This window comes from Corythoichthys intestinalis, chromosome 14 (assembly GCF_030265065.1).
Source record: "Corythoichthys intestinalis isolate RoL2023-P3 chromosome 14, ASM3026506v1, whole genome shotgun sequence".
Lineage (NCBI taxonomy): Eukaryota > Metazoa > Chordata > Actinopteri > Syngnathiformes > Syngnathidae > Corythoichthys > Corythoichthys intestinalis.
Window position 1 is genome coordinate 33054294 of NC_080408.1, and position 24505 is coordinate 33078798.

The 24505-nt window shown below is 39.7% G+C and overlaps 1 protein-coding gene across 3 annotated transcripts in view; it reads right to left on the reverse strand.

Moving 5' to 3' along the window:
• The window catches only part of LOC130929715 (low-density lipoprotein receptor-related protein 8-like), a 139857-nt gene that overhangs the window by 87447 nt on the left and 27905 nt on the right, over positions 1-24505 (reverse strand). For all 3 annotated transcript variants that reach the window (XM_057857129.1, XM_057857127.1, XM_057857130.1), the window contains exon 3: positions 10826-10948. In XM_057857129.1, coding sequence (XP_057713112.1) covers positions 10826-10948 — 123 coding nt within the window. The remainder of the gene's footprint in view (positions 1-10825; positions 10949-24505) is intronic.

The following is a 24505-nucleotide window of genomic DNA, read 5'->3' on the forward strand; positions in this document are numbered from 1 at the left end:
TCGCAGAACTTTCAAAATGTGATTTTAATAGAGGCTTTCAATTGTGAAGCTGTTTTGGAAGCCTGTCCAGTGACAGAAACTGATGGGTAATTTAGCAGTGAAATGAAGTTAATGGGATAGATGGGCCATTAAAATGCTGCCTGCACATTTGTGCAACGCGCAACCTTCTTCAATCTTTCCATCCTTCGCTTTTCTGTGCAGTTTCATTATTGAATAGTGTTAGTACAGCTGAGAGAAACAATATGAAATGACTACAACTGCATGGAACAAATCTTAGGTCTTAAACGTACAAGTAGGCAGACAAGTAGGAGTGTGTAATATAGAGAGTGGCAGACAAGTATGATAGTGTGTAATGTAGAGAGTGGCATACATTTTTGTTTTGACTATCAACACAACCTCCACATCGCTAGGCAACATCGGTTGTGTAGCACAGCACACTTTAAAAAAAAAAAAAAAAAGGTTATTTACCTATTTGTGTTGTCAAAATCTGACATTGCAATGTGCAAAATCATGTGAATATAGTGCATAGAGTAGGTAATTTACATATAAAGAGCTTTTTTTGATAGCCTAGATTTCTGTCTCTTTATTGTGCAGTCAGGCAATCTGAATCACTTCTTCGTTTATCTTTAATTGGATTCCAAAGACAAACATGTTCTCCATCTGAGGTCGCTTGATTTCTTCCTACTTGTGCTCAACTTTCTGAGGGAGACAGCTTCCTGCATTATTCATCCACTCGACCAACACACAAACATAGTGATGACAGAAATGATGCAAAAATGACATGACACGACATTTTAATTCTAATTTCAAAGTAAAAACGTGACTTGAGTTGGCCGAAAATTATGAAACATCTTTGCTTTTTTTAAAGTATACTGGTCTCTGCAGAATGCTTTTCAACATTTCAATTTCTGACGACCGTAATTTCCCGAATATAACACGTACTTTTTTCCCCCAAAATCAACTTGTAAAATCATGGTGCGCATTACAAACGGGTACAGGGATGGAGACAAAAATATAACTATATAGTTATAAGGACCGATTTTTTTTTTTTTTTTTTTACTGACACGACCATGTTGTGTTGAAGAAACGTATGCGGCGATCCGTTGCCGACCATTACGGTACGTGACGTCACCATTTTGTTTCGGTTGTGGCAAGCTAGGGAAGGAGTCGAGGCGGAGTATCAAACAACGGAGCTAATCTGCGTTGTTTTATTGACATTTAGGCTGCAACAAAATACGGTAGCATTGTCTGTCTCACATGCAACCTGCGGAATATAACTATCTTTCCAGCTGTTCCCTCAACAAAATACCTCCCCGGAACTATACAAAGTGCCAACATAAGTTCCGCCGGTGAATTCTGTTATAACTCGTTACACGGTAATACTTCACTCTGATTGGTAGAATGATTTCGTCTGTGTTAAATTCTGCTTTTTTCACTCTTCATAAAGCACTCAACTAGACTTGCCACCCGTCCCTTGAAATACGGAATCGTTCCGCAATTGGGAATTAAAAGTTGCGTTCCGTATTGAACCAATATGGAACGCAATTTATTCAGTATTTCACAATTGTCCCATGGGGCGACGCCGCGCAACCCGCGGCTCCGGTGGCGGGGAGTGGCGGGGAGTGGCGGGCGGCGGTGCGCCCAGCCCATGCACGTCTGTCACACACAAACAAACACCTCCTGCGCTCATGAGTGACCACTGAGCCAACAATAATGAACAAAAAGGGCAGGAGATATTAAAGATAGTTATCTGCCTGCCCGCTGCTGTCTGCCCTGCACTGCGCTCCACTTCCGGGTTCGTTGCCTAGTTACCTCGCTCGCTATGTTCAGCACATCGCCCTGCGCGTTTTCAAAACAAAAATGTCCTCTTCAGCAGCAGAAGCTCAGGACACCCCACCTCATCTTCAAAACGGGAAACGTCTCCAAAAAATACAGTGGAGTGGGAAGAGGGGAACCCCGTGGCTCGATAGAGTCACTGATGATTATAAAGCGAACTGCAAGGCAGGCAGGAAAGTTTTTGCAGCGTCTCACGGAAGTGTAAATCAGCATGCTGCAGGGGACCTCCACAAACGGTATTTAAGACCCCAGAAGAGCCTTTGTCACAATTATTTGTACCTGAAACATCCCCTGAGCTTGATTTGGTATGTTATTATGCTCTTGTATATGGATAACATACAGGCTATATTTATATTTACCGTCATACATCTTGCATTGATAGGAGCATAGCTAGGCTATTTCAGTTACTACTATGGTTGATTATATTCAGAAATGTTGATTTTTTTTTTTTTTAATCATGCATTTATTATCAATCAATATGGAATGAATCCATGTATCCATAAAGAACATCTTATTTTGTTACGCTAACTAATGCTCCTCATTTGGAATAATTCCTAATAGATTAACAGCAAATAAACACTGCATAAATAGTCCTATTGCGGATATATACTATCTATTGATTGATTGATAGTGAATTTGACATCATCATCACTCCTACCCTCCGAATTACTGCAGCTGAGGTGACACAGGTATACCACACAGTAAAACGTAGCCAGCCAGAGCTATAATAGTGCTGACTGTGGACACAAGCTCAATCAGCAGATTTTTATGTGATTCCAAAATGGTGAAGAAAATGACTTTGGGGAGAACAAAGCAAGAGGCACTGTTGAAACAAGTCCTGGGTCCAAAGGCAGTGGGTGATGTGATCAAGATCTTAACGTCACCCATCCCATTCTCCATACAGACCGATGCCTCGAATAAATTGAGCAGGAAGATGCTTCTCCTTGCTGTCCAGTACTTCAGTTCAGAGTCTGGGCTCACCAACAAAATGCTGGACTTCAATGATAATGCAGACGAGTCAGCTGCTGAAATTGTAGCTCTCCTGGAACATTCCCTTAAGAAATTTGGCTTGTCAATGGATCATGTGAACGGATTCAGTGCCGACAACACAAATGTTAATTACGATATTCACAACTTTGTTTTCACTAACCTGCAGAAAAAAGCAAAACAATCTGCTGCAAGGAGACTGCCATGGCCACATAGTGCATAACACAGTTTTCTCATCTAAATATAGATACATTTCTGTGCAATTTATGAGTTTTGGGGATGCCCCTTTTTTTCGCCCGTAAGGCTTTGGGCGCGAGGGCGGCGTCCCTTATTTCTATTTCTGAAAGGTGGCAACCCTACCGTCAACTATATCAGTCCCTCGGAAAACTCAAACCCAAATAACAATAGTTCCTCTTGTCAGTCAACAGCGATGCGCGCTTTGGGTTTTCCGACTTCTAGCCTCACTTTTATTTTACCATATCTATCCATGGAAGAAACATTTATTCATCATGATAAAACGAGCAAGTTATACAGCAGCCTTTAAAAGAAAAGCCACATCTGTTTTGTTTTCTCCTGGATTCTGGTAAGTTGGAGAGAAGTTGTCAAATCATATTATTACTGTACATATTGTCAGTTTACGGTAATGTTTTTAGCTACCAATGTGCTATGCTTGTGCTGTGTTTCACCAGTACACGAGCTCTGTTTTCTTGTATTCTTTTATTTATTGGTGCTAAAATTAGGGTGCGCGTTATGCATGGGTACAATAATTTTCCCTAGATTTTATAAGTAAATTTGGGGTGCGCGTTATATACAGGTACGCCTTATATTCGGGAAATTACGGTACTCTCTCTCTCAGTTATCGATACGACATCGATCCGAACAATACTTAAATTCACTTTTCACCTTTGTGGGGTGGCGTCGCTCAATGGTAGAGTAGTTGTCCCCCAACCCAGAGGTTGTGGGTTCGATTCTCTGCCCTGATGAACTCCAGTAATTATTCTTGAACAAGATACTGAACCCCACATTGCTCCTGGTGCTGCGTCACCAGTAGGTAGATGGCAATATAGTGCAAATCGCTTTGGGCACCTTGAAAGGTGGAAAAGCACTATACAAGTATAACACCATTTACTTTCAGAGAAGATGACGTGCTATAAAATGCAAATCTGGTGGAAAACCGACACAAGTTAAAACGGAAACAAAAAGTTGTGTTTGCCCTGGGAAGTCAAATGTAATATAACAGTTTTAAACTCTAACTTAAGTGATGTGTTGAAATTAATCAATCAGTTATTCAAAAATCAAACCCAGGCCTTTTTATGCATAAATAGTGCTTTACATAATAAAACAAAAGCGAAATCAAAGATTAAAACAGCAGAACTGCAGGCTGGGAGACACATATGCCACACAGAACCAAAGTACAGCAACATACACCAATTTACAGCAAAAAAAGTAGGACAGAACACACAACAGTCTCCTATTTTTTTCCCGAGCAAAATCCATGTATATTTTTATGACTATTTAAGTGAAGACTCGCACGTGAAAAACATTGCTATCGCAATTGCCCAGGACATATTGGGTATAGCCTACCAGACGCCGTGAGTAAAGGCTTACTATCTAAAATACTGGCATTTGATTGACTAAAGTGTTTCAGGCATTTAAAAATGTCTACTCGCAGCCAATTTTGTCTACATCCTAGAAATATAGGCATTTGTTGACATTTTTCTCCATAATTAAACATCATAAAAATTCCAATTTCAATTTCTAAATCAAAAAAAAAAAAAAAACAGCTAGCGTAAGATGACATACGAATTTATTATTGGCCCATAATTTTTAAGCACAAGAACATTACACCTTCTTACCAATGTACCTACTTTAAAGGGCGCACCACTAACTACATTATGTCTGGACATTTCCCCTCTTTTTACTTATACAGTTCTGGGCAAAAGTATTGGCACCCCTGCAATTCTGTCAGATAATGCTCAATTTCTCCCAGAAAATGATTGCAATTACAAATGCTTTGGTAGTAATATCGTCATTGATTTTGCTTGCAACGAAAAAATACAAAAGAGAATGGAATAAATTAAATCATTATCATTTTACACAAAACTCCAAAAATGGGCCGGATAAAAGTATTGGCACTATTTGAAAAACCATGTGATGCTTCTCTAATTTGTGTAATTAACAGTACCTGTTACTTACCTGTGGCACATAACAGGTGGTGGCAATAACTAAACTGCACTTGTTGCAGCCAGTTAAAATGGATTAAAGCTGAATCAACCTCTGTCCTGTGTCCTTGTGTGTACCACATTGAGCATGGAGAAAAAAAAGAAGACCAAAGAACTGTCTGAAGACTTGAGAAGCAAAATCATGAGGAATCATGGGCAATCTTAAGTCTACAAGACCATCTCCAAACACCTGAATGTTCATGTGTTTACCGTGCGCAGTGTCATCAATAAGTGTAAAGCCAATCGCACTGTGGCTAATCTCCCTAGATGTGGACGGAAAAGAAAAAATGATGAATGATTTCAACGAAAGATTGTGCTGATGGTGGATAAAAAACCTCAACTAACATCCAAACAAGTTCAACCTGTCCTGCAGTCAGAAGGTACAACAGTGTCAACCCGTACTATCTGTCGGCGTCTGAATGAAAAGGGACTCTATACCCAGGAAGACCCCACTTCTGACCCAGAGACATAAAAAAGCCAGGCTGGAGTTTGCCAAAACCTGAGAAAGCCCAAACGTTTTGGAATAATGTTAAGACTATGGTAAGACAAAAGTAGAGCTTTTTGGGAAAAGGCATCAACATAGAGTTTACAGGGAAAAAACGAGGCCTTCAAAAAAAAAGAACACGGTCCCCACAGTCAAACATGGCAGAAGTTCCCTGATATTTTGGGGTTGCTTTGCTGACTTTGGCACTTGACCGCTTGACTGTGACATTATGAAGTCTGAAGACTACTAACAAATTTTGTAGCATAATGTGTGCCCAGTGTGAGAAAGCTAGGTCTCCCTCAGAGGTCATGGGTCTTCCAGCAAGACAATGACCAAAAACACACTTCCAAAAGCACTAGAAAAAAGCTTGAGAGAAAGCACTGGATACTTCTAAAGTGGCCAGCAATGAGTCCAGACCTGAATCCCATAGAACACCTGTGGAGAGATCTGAAAATGGCAGTTTGGAGAAGGCACCCTTCAAATCTCAAAGACCTGGAGAATTTGGCCAAAGAACAATGGTCTAAAAATTTTTTTCATTCTTTTGTGTTTTTTCATTGCAAGCAAAATAAATGAAGATATTACTGTAATTGCAATCATTTTCTGAGAGAAATTGAGCATTATCTGACAGAAATGCAGGGGTGCTAATGCTTTTGGCCAACACTGTCATAAACTTTTGCCGAGCTTCACGTGAGCACAACGTCATTGCTCATGAATCTACAGTCCTTGAAGAACAATCGCAAGTGCTGGGCCGAAAATCTTGCATGCATTCCTACCAAACGACATTGTTGGGCAACTCTTGCTCTTTGAAGTTGTTTTGTATATGGGTAAATTTGTTTACAGTGATACCTAGCTACTTCGCGCTTCAAACTTCACGCCCTCAGTCCATCGCAGATTTTTTTTTCCAATTGAAAAATAAATAAATAAATACATATGAGCTGTCCTGATCCGATCACATAGTCTCACTCTACCTCCTGCTCCTTTTCTTGGTCAGGCAGTGCACTGGAGTTACTTATTAAAGTTAACAATGACTGACGGACGTTAAGGTCTGATCTTGCCAGAGATGCCTGAGAAACATAAAAGTGCCGCATGCGTCAATCATCGTTTAACTGGTTAAACAGTTGCTTTGTTTTTTTAATTAGACATGTCTTATATGTATCTCTTTCTAATGCTAAATCTGCCGAATAAAATACATTGAACACACACACACACAAAACATTTTTTGGGGAGGGTGGGGGTTGGGGCTACTTTGCGTTTTTTCTTTTATCACGGCGGGTTCTGGTCCCCATTAACCGTGAAAAATGGTTACTGTATATGTCTTTAGCACCGTGGTGACTGTTTCCGTAACGTCTGCAGCATAACTACCACGATATAATTTTTATTACCACCAAAACTACACCAGTAACATTTCTTTCTGTACAGTACAGTGAGGTATCAACAGTAGCCACGTTTACATGCTGACTTTTATTCATACCGATTCAAATCATTCCGAATGGAAATTTCAGATCAGCTGTTTACATGTCACTTCATCTATTCCGATCCAGCGTTTACATGTGACTGCCTTTATTCCGAAAGGACGTTTGACAACTGCCGTCTGACATGCGCAGATTAATCAAAACAAAGCGTCACGTTGCAAAACATGGAGATCGATTGTCGGAGTGCTGCTGTTTTAACTTTAACCCATTTGTTGTGTTCGTGGGGTCGTATCCGCTTCTGCTGTTTTGCTCTTTTGCCTTGTAGTAGCCAGTTTTCCACCGGTTTCTAATCTGGTCAACGCTCCGGTCTATTCCGGCTTCGTGTAACCTCTCGTGAACTTTTTTAAATAGTTCACTGTTCCTCGTTTTACGCCCGTCTAAGCGAGTAATTATATTCAATTCTTTTAAAGTTTGAATTAAATACAATCTTTCCGCCGGACTCCAATTAGGTGCGCTCAGAGCCATGGGTGCGCTGTGCTTGGAAGCCATGTTGCAAGTGACGTTACTTACGTCACAAAGTGACGTCACCACGTCAGTACGGAGCATGTGGAGAAAGAACGCAACCAGACACCATTCCGCTTCCCTGTTTACATGATATAATTTTACTTCTAATCGGTTTGGGAAAAGGAATATTCCACCCCTGTGAATCGGAATGAAATTCCATTCGGTTTGGGCCTGTTCATTCCGAATGAGGTGTTTATATGGAACACAGTTATTCGGTTTGAACAAATATTCCGATTGTAATTGGAATATTTGGCTCCATGTAAACGTGGCAAATGACACATATTACTGTTATTTTTACATAGATGTAATATACCTCTGCACCAGTCCACTAAATGTTCTGGCATAAGTACCCATGGTAGTTTATTAAAAAATAAAAGTCAAATACTTTCAGTCAAAGCCAGAGATAGAGCGAGCGTGCTCTAAGAAATATTTGAAAGGAATAGCCTTCCAGCAGCTTATAACCTCACTTATTTAAATGTGTTCCTTTTTCAGATTTATTTGAAGCTATTTTTGAAGCTACTACGTAGTTTATGTTATTAACTTTGGTGCATTTGAAATCTGGTTGACATAGATAAAATCAAGTCATCTGACAACAGATTCATCATGTTGAAAAAAATGCTTTACATATAAAATACATTTGTTGCAACAAACCATTTTATCAGCAACAACAAAACGGTCCGATAAGAAATACAGCTAAATTGAGCATAGATGAAAAGTCAGATATAATTCCTCGAAGAGATGTGAGCAAAATAAACTCAAATAAAACAATAAGTCATTTAAGCCCCTCAGTTGAGCCATCTTTCCCCCGCCAATGTTTGTATGTGGGTGAGCATCACTGATTGACAGCCAGAAATCTGCCTCTCACAGAGCTGCAGGTAATCACTGCCTTTCTTACACCAGCCATAAGAGTGTTTTCAAGTGTGTGGGCGAGTGGAAGCTGGCAAGGCGGTTGAACTGCCACACGAGCCCAGATGACAAGGGAAATTAGCGAGGCTCTCACTGGGTGGGTTAAACGAAAGCTTTTCTACATGAGTTGAATACCTGACAGCATTTGAAGATGCAATATCTGAAATGTCAAAATAATTAGCTGAATCCATGTGAAGAGCATAACTGTCTGTCAGATGCTTTGGCTAAGTTATATAGAAAAAAAAAGTACTTTCAAGGAAACAAATGAAAATTCTGGGTAATTTTTACTGGATTGCAAGGAAACACGACCTGGACCAGTGGTCTACAACCCGCTCCTCAAAGGACTGCTGTGGGTGCAGGATTTCATTCCAACCAGACAAATGACAATAATTTTCACTAATCTAGTGTTTTTTAAGTGCAATCCGTTGATTGCAGTCAGATGCTGCCTGTTTTAGCAGAAACCTCATTGGTTCAACTATTTGTGCTGGATCGGCAGGCACAAAAACCAGGACCCACAGCGGGCCTTTGAGAACCCGGTTGGTGACCACTGCCCTAGACAATGATCGAGACCAAGACGGGGTATTTTGAGAGTCGAGTTGAGAACAGACTAACACCTTCAAAATATGGTCTTGAACCAGATCGCTCTTATGTCCTAATCCGATCACATGATTGGAAATCGGGCTGATCGCCCCTTTTTTCAGAGAATTGGAATCAGTTGAAAATGATCAGGTTTTTAATTTTACAGATAGATTTATGTTTTTCTGCTTCATGCTCGTACCACCTCTCATTCTCCCTCCTGCTGCTTTTCTTGGTCAGCGAGCAGCTGGAGTTTGCTATGCAAAGTTAACAATGATTGACAGGTTTTTTTCACTTTGATATTTGAGTGAAGGCTCTGTAGAGCTACGATCAACGGCACAAATGTGTTAATCATCATTTAGTCAATCTTCGTTATCTAGAGGCTGTTTTCGGTAGTGTGAGCTTCAAACTGTGAGTGAATTTGAGTGGACTCACTAATATGAATTACAGGTAGTCCCCTGATTACGAACGAGTTCCGTTCTTACGCTGGCGATGTAACCCGAATTTCCACGTAAATTGGAATTAACCCTTTAAGTACCCTTAAATACCCCTTAAATCTCAAAATAACTATCCAAAACATGTACTATACGTTATATGAATATAATAGGGCTGTCAAACGATTACAATTTTTAACCGAGTTAATCACAGCTTAAAAATTAATTAATCGTAATTAATCGCATTTCAAACCATCTATAAAATATGCCATATTTTTCTGTAAATTATTGTTGGAATGGAAACATAAGACGGATATATACATTCACCATACTGTACATAAGTACTGTATATGTTTATTATAGCAATAAATCAACAAGATGGCCTTAACATTATTAACATTTTGTTAAAGTGATCCATGGATAGAAAGACTTGTAGTTCTTAAAAGATAAATGTTAGTACAAGTTATAGAATTTTTATATTAAAACCCCTCTTAATGTTTTCATTTTAATAAAATTTGTAAAATTTTCAATCAAAAAATAAACTAGTAGCTCGCCATTGTTGATGTCAATAATTACACAATACTCATGTTGCTGAAACCCATAAAATCAGTCGTACCCAAGCGCCAGCAGAGGGCGGCAAACCACCAAAAAGCACAAGTAACAAGTGAACATGACACTGTGCTGTCATTTTAATCTGTTTGAGCGGGGCATGTGCATTAAATGCGTCAAATATTTTAACGTGACTAATTAGAAAATTAATTACCGCCCGTTAACGCGATAATTTTGACAGCCCTAGAATATAATAAAGTAGAAAGTAAAAAATAAGATACTGTGAGGTACGTAGTGTTGAATGTCGTAATAGTCAATGGTTATTAAGGCTTTACTTGCGAGTGATTCGCTTTGCTGAGAGAAAAGGGCGCTGTAGAAAGAGTAAAGGAGGCAAGAGAGGGAAGATATCATGGCCGCTCAGGTGACCAGCATCGCCTCTTTCAACACCAGCCCGTCGTCCGAATTAAAAAAATACTAATTAATTATTTGACAGACGTAAATGAGAATATGTATCAAAAGTCAGTTAAGTTCATGAAAGAATGAATTTTAAGTCTTCCTGTGAATAGATTGGTGAACACGTGGTGCATAGGCAACAGGCAGCTTGAAACAACTGTAAAGTTTAAAGTTTCCTAATGTCCTCCCATAATTCTCAACGGAGAAATTCTTGAAAAATTCATCTACATAATAGAGTTTCCTGTGATCGGTTAGAAGTGAAAAATAAAGAATAAAAAAAAAAAATACAGAGAGAGAAAAGATCTCCCAAACCTCTGCTAGAAAGCGACACAGGAAAGATTTTAATGAAGTGAAAGTGTCCATGTGTGGCTTTGATGTGAGAAGCTGAGAGGTTTCACTTACTGCAAGTCTCCTCGGCCTCGTCAGAACCATCGGGACATTCAGGTTCCCCATCACAGCGCCATCGACCTGGGACACACTGGCCATTCAGACAAGCAAACTCCGCAGGGGCGCATGTTTTCCTTGCTGTTCAGAAAGAGGAGAAGAGAGAGTACAGAGTTTAAAGGCCGTTTCAAACTAGAGCCAGCCAAGTGTGAAGGGTTCAGCGGCAATCCATTCATTATTTATGTGGAAGTGAACTTCTCGGCGACAGTGAACGATCGACGGCCGTCTTGGGCAGAACGGCAAGTTTAAATGAATTTGCAGCGAAAGGCGGGGCCCAAAATAGAGCTTTTCTCTATTTTCACAGCACCGCTCTTACGTCAACTACGTATCCAATAGTGGAGGGGCAGACGTACTTATATCTGCGCTATCAGGGAGTTTTGGTGGACAGATATACACAAATCGACTGACGAAACCTTGACAAATGCGATTTTTTAAAAGTTCCGCGAGCTCTGGGACACACGAAAAATGACTCTCATACCTCTCCTTGCTAAGCTAAATGGTACCTCGATGTGCGTTTGTGTGAAAATGCAGTTTACGAACAACAACAAAAACTATTCACTTTCTCACTGAAACTAGAAAAACTCTTTACACAGCTGTTATAATGCCCCCCTACTTCTTGAAATTGTTAGAGCCCCTGATTCCTGAGCCCTGCATCTCCACCTTGTGTGTGTTTTTGTGTCTTGATTGCAGGATTGAAAAGATGGCTGAATATGGGACCAGGTGCAGTCGATCATCATTAACAGCCTACTTAAGCCGGTCCCTGGCCCCACTTCGTCACCAGATCAACAACTCTACTCCACGAGTTTGTGACTCTAGCATTCACTTTGACCCAAGATTTGTATTGCTTCTATTCAGCTCACCCTGTCTTTGTTTAAAGATCCTACATTGCTCGGCTGCCTTGACAACTCACCTGCTCACTCGCCAAATGCCGACCTGACTGCTTTGTACTATGCAATAAACTATTGTTACTGCAGCCACCTTGCCTGCCTTCTCTGCGCTCACCCAGAACCATAACAGAAATAAGGAAAAGTCACTGTTTTCTTGTGCAACAACGAAAAATAAGGGCATTGGTGTTTAGCACTATAGTAAATAGAGCTGGGAATCTTTAGGCACCTAACGATTCGATTACGATTACGATTCAGAGGCTCCGATTCGATTATAAAACGATTATTGATGCACCCCCCTCCTTTTTTTTTTCTCTCTCTTTTTTTTTTTTTTTTTTTTTTTTTAATGTTTTGTACATTAGTTCCAAAATTGTAAAATACTCTCAGGCTAAACCACACTACTATTTCAGTATCAAGTTAACATATAGCAGTAAACAAATATACAAAAATAACATTAAATAAAAAACTCCAGTCCCCATTCTGTATCAGCAGCTTTAAACTACATTCAATTAATTTAATGTTGTGAATCAACCATTAAATTTGTTAAAATTGCTCCCGTTATTCCATAATTTCCCTTTTGTCTACTTTCGACATGTGAAAGTTTTAAAACTATTTTAAAGATAGATTCAAGTCAATATTTTACCGATTTAGGAGTATTTTAGATAAAAAGTTAATTAGGTTTGCTTGGAAGGTTCGCTACAACAGCCTTGCAGGGAAGTGTACTGCTTTAAGATGGCGGCCGTTTATAACGCCCGCATCTAGCTTTTTGTAGATGTGCTGCTCACGCTACCGAATCAATGGTGCATCTAGTATATAAATGATATCCACCGTAACATTATATGGATGAACTTTGGAGCAGCTTTTCGGCAGCAGTCAGGTATGTTGTTGTGTTTTTTTATCTCGTTGCATGAGTTGAGCTAGAGCCGTGAGTTGAGCATTGGCATTACCCGAGGGGCCGGGTAATGGGAAGCATGATGTTTAGCTACTCTCGCTCCGTTCCGTCCCGAAGACCGCGCGTCGCGCTGAGTGTTGTGTACTTCCGCTTTACTTCGCATATTTCAATAATCGGAATTTGGATGTTTGTGAATCGTTCTCGAATCTTCCACGGCCGAATCGCGAATAATCTAAGAATCGGAAATTTTGCACACCTCTAATAGTAAATATGCTTGCGCTTTTCACTTCCTGACAGCGTCTACGTCAGGCTACGTGGCCCCTCCAGTTTTGTGCTTGCCGTGAACCACTCTTCACACTGGGCTGACGCGAGTGTAAAAAGGCCTTTCAAGCAAGATGAGGTTATTCATCCTTCAGCCTTAATCACTGTACTAAAACTGGTGCCGTTACCTATCCAAACCCAAATCAGCAAGCTGTCACTCACTGCTGATCCTTCCCATGTTTTTAGTGTATAAACTAAGAGTCTATTGTTGATACTTCACTTTAATGATGCTGCATTAAACACTGTACGATCAGGGATGGTAAACATAATTTGAGTATATAAATTGGCGCCACAAGCAAAATCATTTTCCTTGCTAGTTATGGAGTAAAAGCCTCAGAGCTCAGGTCTCATTGAGGAAATGACCCACTTCTAAGTTCAGAAGCACCATATATTATACAGTGTATCACAAAAGTCAGTACACCCCTCGCATTTCTAAAGATATTTAAGTATATCTTTTCATGGGACAACACTGATAAAACCACACTTTGACACAATGAAAAGTAGTCTGTGTGCATCTTATATAATAGTTATATTATTTTCCCCTCAAAATAACTCAAAATGTAGCCATTAATATCTAAACCCCTGGCAACAAAAGTGAGTACACCACTTTGAAAAAACATACATCCCTAAATGTCCAAGTTGAGTACTGCTTGACATTTTCCCTCCAAAATGTCATGTGACTCGTTACAGGAGTGCTGTCAGCATTGCTGCAGAGATTGAAGAGGTGGGGGGTCAACCTGTTAGTGCTCAGACCATACACCGCACTCTACATCAAATTGGTGTGCATGGCTGTCACCCCAGGAGGAAGCCTCTTCTGAAGACGGTACATAAGAAAGCCCGCCCGTCACATCAGACAGCCATGCACACCAATTTGATGTAGAGTGTGGCGTATGGTCTGAGCACTAAGAGGCTGACCCTCCACCTTTTCAATCTCTGCAGCAATGCTGACAGCACTCCTGTAACGACTCACAAGACATTTTGAAGGGACTACTTTTCATTGTGTCAAAGTGTCATTTTGTCAGTGTTGTCCCATGAAAAGATATACTTAAATATCTGCAGAAATGTGAGGGGTGTACTCACTTTTGTTATACACCGTACAACATTTAATTTGTTTCTTTACTACCTTCACTCAATCTTTTTCAGTGAAATTTTTATGTTTGCCATCACAATTAATCGACACTACCAGACCACTTCTGCATGTACGTAACTTAAATACGGTACATATTGTGACAAAAACCTTGCCATTCTTTGCTTGACCTGATATGCGCTCTCTGCAGGTCTCCAGCGGACTCTCCTCATCATGTTTCGTCTTATCCAGTCAAAGCAAGCCAGCTACTGATGTGAGTCAAGGTCTACAGGGGCCACGGATCACTTGGCAATAATTACCCAGACTAAGACATGCCATCTGTTTAGAGTGAATTTCTGTTTGAATTAGTACAGATTTAAAACCATTGGGGATGCTCGTTAGGGGGGAGGCTAAAGGATAATGTTACAGAAGATTGAGAAAAAAGCAGGAGAACTGATTTACTTTTTTTTAGAGGGGGTGTAATAATGCAGAGCAGGATTGTGGCAGATTGTTAAAATGCTTTATGGAGACCAAATGCAAAGGGTAAAACTGAATGGAATTTGGCAATATAACTGTCAAATGCAGGGACAGCACTTACAGGACATCAATCTTTATGACGTGTCATAAATATACAGTATGTGTAACATGTGGCGTAAAGCACAATGGGATTGTCTATGTGTGTTTTATCCAGTTTGATGCCAAAACAGTATGACAAGTACAGCCAAATAATGCTTAAACACATGTTTGCCTCCTAACAAGACAATAAAGGAAAAGCACCCAGAATAAATTTCACTGTTAATTTTTTTTTTTTATTATTATTAAATTGGAGCTTAAGTCTACATAGCAAAATCTACAGAATGCGCCTTTTTAATATGGACATATTACTCTTTTCACTCCATGTGGACAATCTGCACATACTGTAGCTCCTTAATATGATAATCTATGCACCTAACTTTGGCTGTGATAGGCGTATGAGTTGATACCTCAGCGAAACACCTTCGGGAGATATGTTGTGTTCATGTCTGTCAGGTGATCTTAGACTGACTTCCCAAGTTGAAAAATTGTTCTTATATAGTGTAAAGCCGTAATGTAGGATAAAACCATTGTTGCTACAAAGAGGGTAGCCTATGTTAATGCTCCAACGATACATCACAAGATGAATGACTGTTTGGCGCTTTTTATGGACACTATTTAGAATTTTTTTTTTCGATTACTCCAACAAGACGTGAATTCAACATCAATACTACGGTGTGTGTGCCAATCATGCAGTTGACAGTGCAAGTTACATATTCCCACCTAACAGGTTAGTGCCAGTGCCTATCATTGTTGTTCGTTTTTAACTCTGTGTTGATGTCACCTATTCCTATGAATTGTGAATTTAAATGATTCAACTTTTCTCCGTTAACTTTGATAACTACTCTGTTCGCAAATTGAAGCAACAGATTAGCTGCTGTCTTTTAGCTTCCTGGCTATGTTTGCAATGACAATTACCGTAATTGAGTTCAGTTTTATTTGAATTTATTGTCCCCTAATAGGGCGAGACTTGTCTTACAGCAGGTAAGCATACAGATAACACAACAATAATTCATACACATATAATAAATAACACAGACTACAATTTAAAAATGCTATAAACAGCTTTGCATCTAAGTGCAAGGATTGTACAAATTTAGCAACCTAATTGCACTTGGTAAGAAGGAGTTCTTTGTCCTGTTGGACTTAAAACAAAGGACTCTGAATCTCTTGCCTGAAGGGAGGACCTCAAACAAACAATGAAGGGGACAATTAATTGCGATTTGATTGAGAGGCTCCCTCTAAAGGGCTTTTTCTAAAGTTGTTTTAAAATGATATCTGGTATTTCAACTGTATCAGTACTGATCCCATTTATTACTATTTGTGTATATGACCACAATGAATAGAATCAATGTGTATGAATGAATTGCCAATGTTTTGGGCTATAACCTCTAACAATTTTGTATGTGTCCTCATCATAATTTCCAGCTGTTTTACAAGCATTTTATTTGTTACTGCAGTCCCTGTAATCTGAAACAAAATGTATTATTTTTTATTTTTATTTGACTTAAACAACATTACTCTTGCAAATGAATATTAGAAAGTTATTTGCTTGCAGCAAGGAGGCATGAGAGATGTAATCTAGGTAACCCACCTAAGCAACATAAAGCAGCTAACCACTTTTAGGTCACAATTTACCAGTTGAGAAACACTGATTAACTGTATAACAGTTACAGTGACATATGCCAATTTCAGTGCAGACAAAGTAGAGCAACAGAGTGCAGGAAGAGGTGAAGGGGAGATGGAAGTTGATGAGTGTGATCAGAGGTTAATTGACGATCAACAAGAAATGTCTCAGGGGCCGTTTACATGGTGACTCCGAGAATACGAAAAATGTTAAATTTGCATTTGCATTTGCATCTCCATTTGAACAATGTTGCGATTCCGCATGAAAACGATGTAGTATTCATGCCAGGCCCTAGGGGGCAGTGCAGATTTACTGGGCGACAGAGAATGATGCACTTTGACCCCACCAAGCTCCCTCAGCCCGGAAAAAAAATATGTCCGCCCACTCAATGCAATGTCATTTTTCTTTTGCTCAAAAAGTCACAAACATTGAAATGTTCAACATATTTAATTTAAAAAATATTATTAAAACAGTAAATTAAAGCCGACATTCCGCCATATTTGCTGTTTTTAATGTTTAGTAGCACCGCTGCGAACGCCCAATGTGACGTGTACGAGTGCTGACGTTAACGACGCGGTCTCGCGCTGCAGGAGCCTTTGATATGCATGCCGAGGAAGCCCCCCCCGCGCAATCTGATTCTTCCACTTTGGAGGCAGGATTCAGAATTTTTCGTCTTCGCCTTCCGTCTTTGCTGACACCATATGCACGCGAGGCAAGTCCGCAACTCAGTCATTGCGTCTTTGTGTCGCAGAGTCGCCATGTAAACTGCCCCTCAATTTTGATTTTGAATACTGATGGCTGAAAAACAAAAAAAAGTAACTTTTTTTTTTTTTTTACAGAAACTTGTATTTTTGGTCAGATGACTTTAGTCAAAAGGAAGGGTGAGAATAAATTAAATTATGTATAGATTTAAGAGCTATTTCTGACTTTCTGTGCTACAAAATTTTTTGCTCACTTGCCTTTGCCCCACCGTGCCCCAATATTGTATTAGGTCTTGTGACGCCTTTGGCCAAATATCCTTATGAAGCATACTTTTTAATTGCTTTTCGTTTTTACAATGTTTTTTTGTGTTTTCGTGACAGCCAACCAGTTTTATACAGAAAACATTGTTACTGCAGACACTGCTTTGAACTGTTGCTATTTCAACTACAGGTAAACGCTAATTATTTTCCGATAATAGGAATTATGACGTGATCCCAATAAATCCAATAACATTTTTAATAGGACCGATAATATACGTATAATATTTTTGGCACGGTGTTGGCAGATTGGGATGTGTACGTTTGTTTCCAGTCTGTTTTGCCAGTACAATGTATCAGTGACTGTGTGCGTTTTGGGAAGAGGGAGTTTTACAACAAATCAAGCGCTTCCTTTCTGTGACGTAACGCTCAACTGACGACAGTACTGTGCAGCACAGCTGGCAAACAAAACAACTAGAATGGCGTCGGTAGTGTGGGATTTGTCAGTGGAAAACGCTTCACTTGCGATTTGTAACACATGCAAAGCCGAAGTTCCACGAGGAGGGAAAAGGGTGTCGAGCTACAACACATCTTAATAAGCCACTTAAAAGATCACAATTGCTTCGATTGTGTTTTAAAAGAGTACGACGACGCGCTGGCTGCAAATGAAGCTGCACATCCAATTTTAAAGCCAGCTGTGTGGCTAAATGTTGGCGCTAGATGACCAGCCCTTTTCCCTTGTATAAAACATAGGATTCAGGCGGCTACTTCGTCATTTGGAGCCCACGTTCATCACTCCAAGCCGTCACCACTTTTCATATGAATGTTTACCGGCAAAGTATGATGAGATTGCCACACTCCTCCATTCTTTGATAGGCAACCATGCACGGCACATATAGGTTTCACCACGGACATATGGACGTGTAATGTTAGTCCTGTCAGCATGCTTGTGATGGCGCAGTGACTGGATAAGGATTTCGTACTGTACAGAGAAGAAACTTCATTGAAAATGGGTTCACTCACTGCCGTTTATATGGATTATTATAAGGCAAGCCATTAATGCTTTTTGTTCTACCATATTTGATAATGAGGAATGCGCTTTCACTAAATGTATAACTAGTTATTTACTTTTGGATACTGTGAAGAGTCTTAATGCACTTTTGTTTTAGTTAAATTTATCAACATTTACCTTTAAGTATTTCTTTACTTGAATCCTCACCTTGGCTTATGCAAAGTTTTGTTACTGTTCTAGAGGCTTTGATTTTTTTATCATAGAGTGATGAACTTTACTATGGCAATTAGCAAATGTTTGCATTTTAAATTGTTATTTTTACAAGTTATTGAGAGGCCTTTTGGTTATTGATTGGCTTGCTGTCCCATAATTGCCAGGTGAAGTTGTTTAATGGACCAAGACCACAACAGTCTCCTCTTCTGTAGCACCAAATGTTTTTATCTGATGACAAAGCACAATACCTGTTGGGTTTATGTTTTAGTTCAGTGCTCATTGTTCGGGGAACATCCCTTCAATGACATTGACTGATTGTGATGGACTCAAATTATATTTATTAAAACATAAATATATATTGGCACTTTATTTGAAGTCGAGACTGTTCTTGACTTTGTTTTGTTCATTAAAATAATGTTCATGTCATCATGAAAAATCTGGTTAGGTCAAAGCCAAATCTATGTTGAATCCACCACTAGTTGTTTTTTTTTAACGTCCAGGGGTTCAAAAACTAAATATACATTTATCAATGATATATTATCGGTTATTGATATCGGTATCGGCTTTTAGGAGCAGGAAGTTATCGATATCGGTATCGGTTTCAATAAATGGATATCGTGCACCCTTAATTTCAACTCATCAGCCATATTGTATGTGGCCATCATATTAGGCACAAAATCTGCATATTAGAGTATGAAAATAGTTATAGAAATTTAAATGGCCTAATGCCATAAACAGTATTGGTTCAGTAGAAATCCCATGAACTCTTGCTTTAAGTGGAAAATGGTTGGAAAATAAGTACTGGCTGTAGTAATAAAGTATTGCAGTGGTTAGCTACATGGCTGTGTAGCGCCACTCCATTTTACTTCAAAGAAAAGTCAATCCATGTAGTTTACTGAATTTTCACTGGTCAGTAATCCATGAATCTGCCCATACCTAGCTGCAAATTCATGATTCAACAGTATGCATGTCAGCGGTAACGAGTTGTTGGAGTATAGTCTTTGCCATTTAGAAATTGGGGGGTTTGTGTTAATTATAGCTCACAGTAGACTGGCACAAATGGCCAGTGGAGAGGAGAGTGTGGGCAGCCTAAGCCCGTAGAGCTCCTCAGTCCCTCCAGGGTAGCCTGACAGTGATTTATAGTGAAGGTGGTTTTGTTCTGCTTGGATAAACACTGAGAGATTTGCCTTGATGTCTGAACTCTGACAGCCCTATGATCACTCCTGAGCAGCATCAATGTTTAAATAAAACCTTGATTCATTAAGATGGTGACCAGAACATTGATGAAGAGAGGATGTCAGTTTGGGCAGTTCTTAGATTCTGGAGATTAGAATCACCTTATTGTTTCTGCTCAAAATATTGAATTTAATTATAAATCTTTTTCTTTTTGTATTCCAATTTGGTTTTTGTAATATTTTATTGTAAGTTTCCATGCCGCTGAACCGCCATCTTACCATGGTGGAGGCATTTGTATGTCCTAATGAACTTAGGAACTAAAGTCTAAGGCCATCCCTACACGTCACAGGGTAGTTTATCTACGGTTTGGCCTACCATCCACACCCACACACATTCTTTTGGGCTTTGAAAACGAGGGTTCTTAAAAACTCCTAACAAAGTGAAGATGTGCGAATTCTACCTTTGTAGCGCCGTCATATGGAAACTGATAACCTAAGATTTAACCGCGGAAACGTCACTGTCTGTAACAAACTTTGTTACTACGTCACACGAGACCAATATTTACATTTAGAGTCAACATGGATCCCTTTGCAGTGGGTTTAGATCTAAATTTTAGGCAGGTGCTTTTTGCTTCCATTTATTTACAAACTCTAGCATTGCTCCATATTGAGGAACACAACGTGAAGGACGAGATTAAGGACAATTATTTTTCGTGCATCGTTATGAATCTTAACTCATTTGCTCACAAAAACGTATAAATACGTTCTATTTTTAATTGTTACAGTGTCCCAAAAACGTATTTATACAGTGGGGAGAACAAATATTTTTTACATGAGGCATCTTTAGGTTCTGTTGCACCTAAACTGCAATGCACAATGCTCAAAACACATTTTAAAGCAATAAAACTGGCCACTGGAGGGCAGTAGCGCATTTTGTAAGAACTCATCTCGGGCCAAGAAAGGAGGTGAAGAAAAATAGCCAGTAAACGGAAGTTGGAGGGATCTTGTGAACACGCGCGAGAAAAATGTGGAGAACGATCGGAAAAAAAGGCAAACGACACTGGAGGAGTGTTTTGAAAAGAAAACGTCAAAGAAGCATAAAAAAAAAAATCTATCTTGATGAGACAGATGGTGACGTTGTTATGTGCGCAAATAGTTCAACAGTTCAATAGTTTAGTTATATGTAAATAAATTGTTACTTTGCGATCAAAAGCTCTATTTGTGTTGTTGTGTATGTTAATTTGTAGGACGAAAACATTATTCAGATGTTTAGGATGTCACAAAAGCGAAATATAGCTGTGGTAAAGTCAAAGTTATGTTTGAAATTTATGCTTTTACAAAAAGCTCAATTTCTCTGTTTTTTCATCAGAAATTGGAAAATTGCTCAAAATAAGCTATTTTCTAGGACTGATTTCTAAAGAATGGAAAAGGACACGAACTAACTTTTTTTTCTGCTGAAAGAAGGGAGTCTAATCTTTCTTTTGGTGGGTTCCATGTTTATTGAGCAATAGAACAGAATTTAATTTTCTGTGGGCCTTGCAAAATCAGTCAAAATCCAGTAAAACGGCCAGGAGCGAAGGGCCTTGCTCCGGTGAAAATGGTTGGGAGTAAATGAGTTAACGGCGAGTGAATGCGGTTAGCTGTGGATGCTTTTTTTTTTCTACAAACGTTGTGGTATATAGACGTAATTATTTTTTCAGGACGTATGAGGGCAGAATCCTCGGTTTTAAAAAACCCTGCCAGGTGTAGGCATGGCCTAAGAAAGGGGTGTCAAACCGGTCCTCAAAGGTGCGTGATTTCATTCCAAACAAACAATATAAATACTTTTTCACCAACTGGTGTGTGACATGTGTCATCAGTTGATTGCAGTCAGGTGCTGGTTGTTTTGTCAGAAACCTCATTGGTTGAGCTGTCTGTGCTGGATCTGTTGGAACAAAGACCAGGCCCCACTGCAGCCCTTTGTAGAATCGGTTTGACATCCTTGGTCTAAGATCTACGTTTTGTGCCCCTGGCAGTTCTATCAAGGGCACACAAATCTTAGGTGAGTTAGTGTTATTAAAATAAATAAATAAATAAAAATAAAAAACCTGACCTTTGTTTTTGTTTTTACTTCACCCAACAATGCATTTTTCTGCACTGGAGACACTATAGTTGTTGTTCATGTTGAATGTGTGAATTGTTTTGAGATAATGGCATGACCTACATCTGAAGACAATACATAGTCATGATTAATTCCTCAATGACTGCCAGCTATAGAATTTTAAGTTCACATGCAGTGTGTGTGCTGAGTGATGTCACTCACACATTTTCTTTGTTCATAGTCATGATTTATTATCATTACATTCATATGATTATAGCTCAGAGGGAACATAATGGAACATTTCCACTGGAAGTATTTTACCGTTTAAGTGCATAGCATTAATGGTGCAATCCAGCTGCAATGTCAACCAGCCCTCATATACGGTAGCTGCATAATATACATGTGGTTAAATGAATTATTCATTACCTTATCTGATGTGCACTAGAATACAGAAATAAAAAAATTCGACTTTAAAATTTGAATTTCGTTGCTTTCAGTATTTCATCCCCTTATCACTATCCATGAAATTATATGTTTATCAACCAATTTAACTTCACATTTATTTATACAACATTTCTTCCTCTAAAAATATTGTTCATGAATTGTAACCGTTGGCCAAGCACACTTCGGGACTTTTTACTCACTGGGAAAAAAAATAGTAGCATTGTCAATGAATTGCCTTGGACGCTGACTGACTCTTAAGTTATTCATGTTTTGTTTTTTTGTTGTTGTTGTTTTGTTGGTATATCACACCTTTATGACTAAAGTTCTAAAGGTTTTTTGTTTCTTTGTGCAAACAAGTTAGGAAAAAATACCGGTACATTTACAAGTAATGCAGCTCGCAGTAAGAAGAAAATAAAACTATGAACAAGTTCATTGTTGGAACAATGATCTTAGTAGAACATTTTAAACATGTAACTACTGACTGATATAGATAATTTTAAAAAAATGTTTTATTGTTAGGAGAAAGTAGCGAACAGAAGGGGTTATGGGGGAAGAGAAATAAGAGGGAAGGGGAAAGAGAAGAGAAACACAAACAACAAATATATTGAACGCCTACACTAACTATGAATATGTTGGTGCTGTCGTTAGCTAGTTTTATTCCCGGTTTACACCATGTGGAGGGCCTGATGACCAAGGCGAAAAGGGGGGGGGGGGGGGGGCAGAAAGATATGTGAGTGTATTTATGTGATTATGTGAATCACTTGTGAGTGTGGAAATGTTGGCATTCTATTCTATCTGATCGCTAATCCTGGCACCGATAGTTTCTCTACTTCAGTGTATCTAAATGCAACTAGTCATGCGTGAATCCCATCAGACATGTGATAGTCCTGCAGACGAGTGGAAATGCCTCGTGGGAGCCGCCACAAGGCCATAGCACTCCCCCAGCCAATCAGGGGGCAGGGGGGCGAGCCAGTGCAGCCCATCCCTCCTCTCACAGCTCCAGCAAGGGGACTGCCATCATTCCCCCAGGATCCAGGGTGGTCCCCCAGACTATCCACGCACCTATCAACCAGCCTTCAGGAAAGGGATGAGGGGACCCGCCACCGGCCGCCACCACCGCCCGCCCACCTGGCCCACGAGCCTCCGCCGCAGCCCTCCAACTGACAAGCCACACCGCAGGACCCCCACGGCCCACTAAGCCCGGGGCAGGACAGGATCCCCCCCCGGAGCAGGCGATACCCGGCCGACCCACCGGCACCCAGCCAGCGACCCGCGCCACAGCGCAAGGAGGATACTCGGCCAGAAAAGAGATAAAATTTCTTAACTGAACTCTGAACTTGTTCACGTTAAAAATGAACTTTGCCAGGACTGGTTACTTCGCACCAATACCTAACAGTCTAGTCAATTAGCAAAAGCAGCTGAGATTTGAACAGAAGTCATGTGTAACACCCCAGCCTCTTCCTGCTGTTTTTAATTGCATAGCAAGGGTCATGCAGCTGTCGAGCTCCCCAAAATCCAGCTTTTATCGGAAATGAGCAGCAACACAGTAAACTTCCTGATTAAACTAATCCTGCTTGGCAGATGGGGAGACTTCTCTTTGGTGGGATAAAATGATGAGAGTTCATTAAGATAAAAAGCCACTTCCTCAAAAACTATCACAGGCTTCTTTGGAAAAGACAAGGATAAAACTCAGTTCTAGAGAGGGAAACCTTCACACTGAGGTCTTATCCACATGAAATCACATAAAAATTACCTGAGCTTGAAAAGACACATGGTTTAAGGCCAGGCTGCTTATAGTAGGATGGCTGACACCTTCACTGATGCTCCACCTTTCCGAGCCTCTGCGGTGCACCTCTACAGAGATGGCATCAAATCAACACAGCAGCCAGATGCTGTGCCTCAAATATCCAATGTAACCAAGGTTCCAGTGGACCTGCTTAAGATGTTCTGCCGAAGCTACATCCTCTACTTTCTTTTACTCTGCATGTCATTTCTTCTTTTGGGGCTTGCTTTTTCCTAATTCAGACACAGCAGGCAAACCACATCCATACTGTACGTGGTTTATACATAACTGCTTCAAACAATTGTAAACCAGATAATATTTATATTTACATTTTTTGATTATCTTAAACATTAAACTGGGGAACCTATGTAAAAATAAGAATTTCGGAGAACAGAAAAATACTTTTGCAAAGCACTGTATTTACTGCAGATATGTACAAAAACGTAGTTCATCCACATGAGTTATGCATTTGGTTATTGATGCTGTAACTTGCACTTCTGAGGAGGATGATTATCACACTGTGAGATTTAGATCTAACCAATGTCTTTCCATAGATCTCATTGATCTTGTGTTATGGTGGAAGAGAAGACAAACAATGATTGGAGAAGA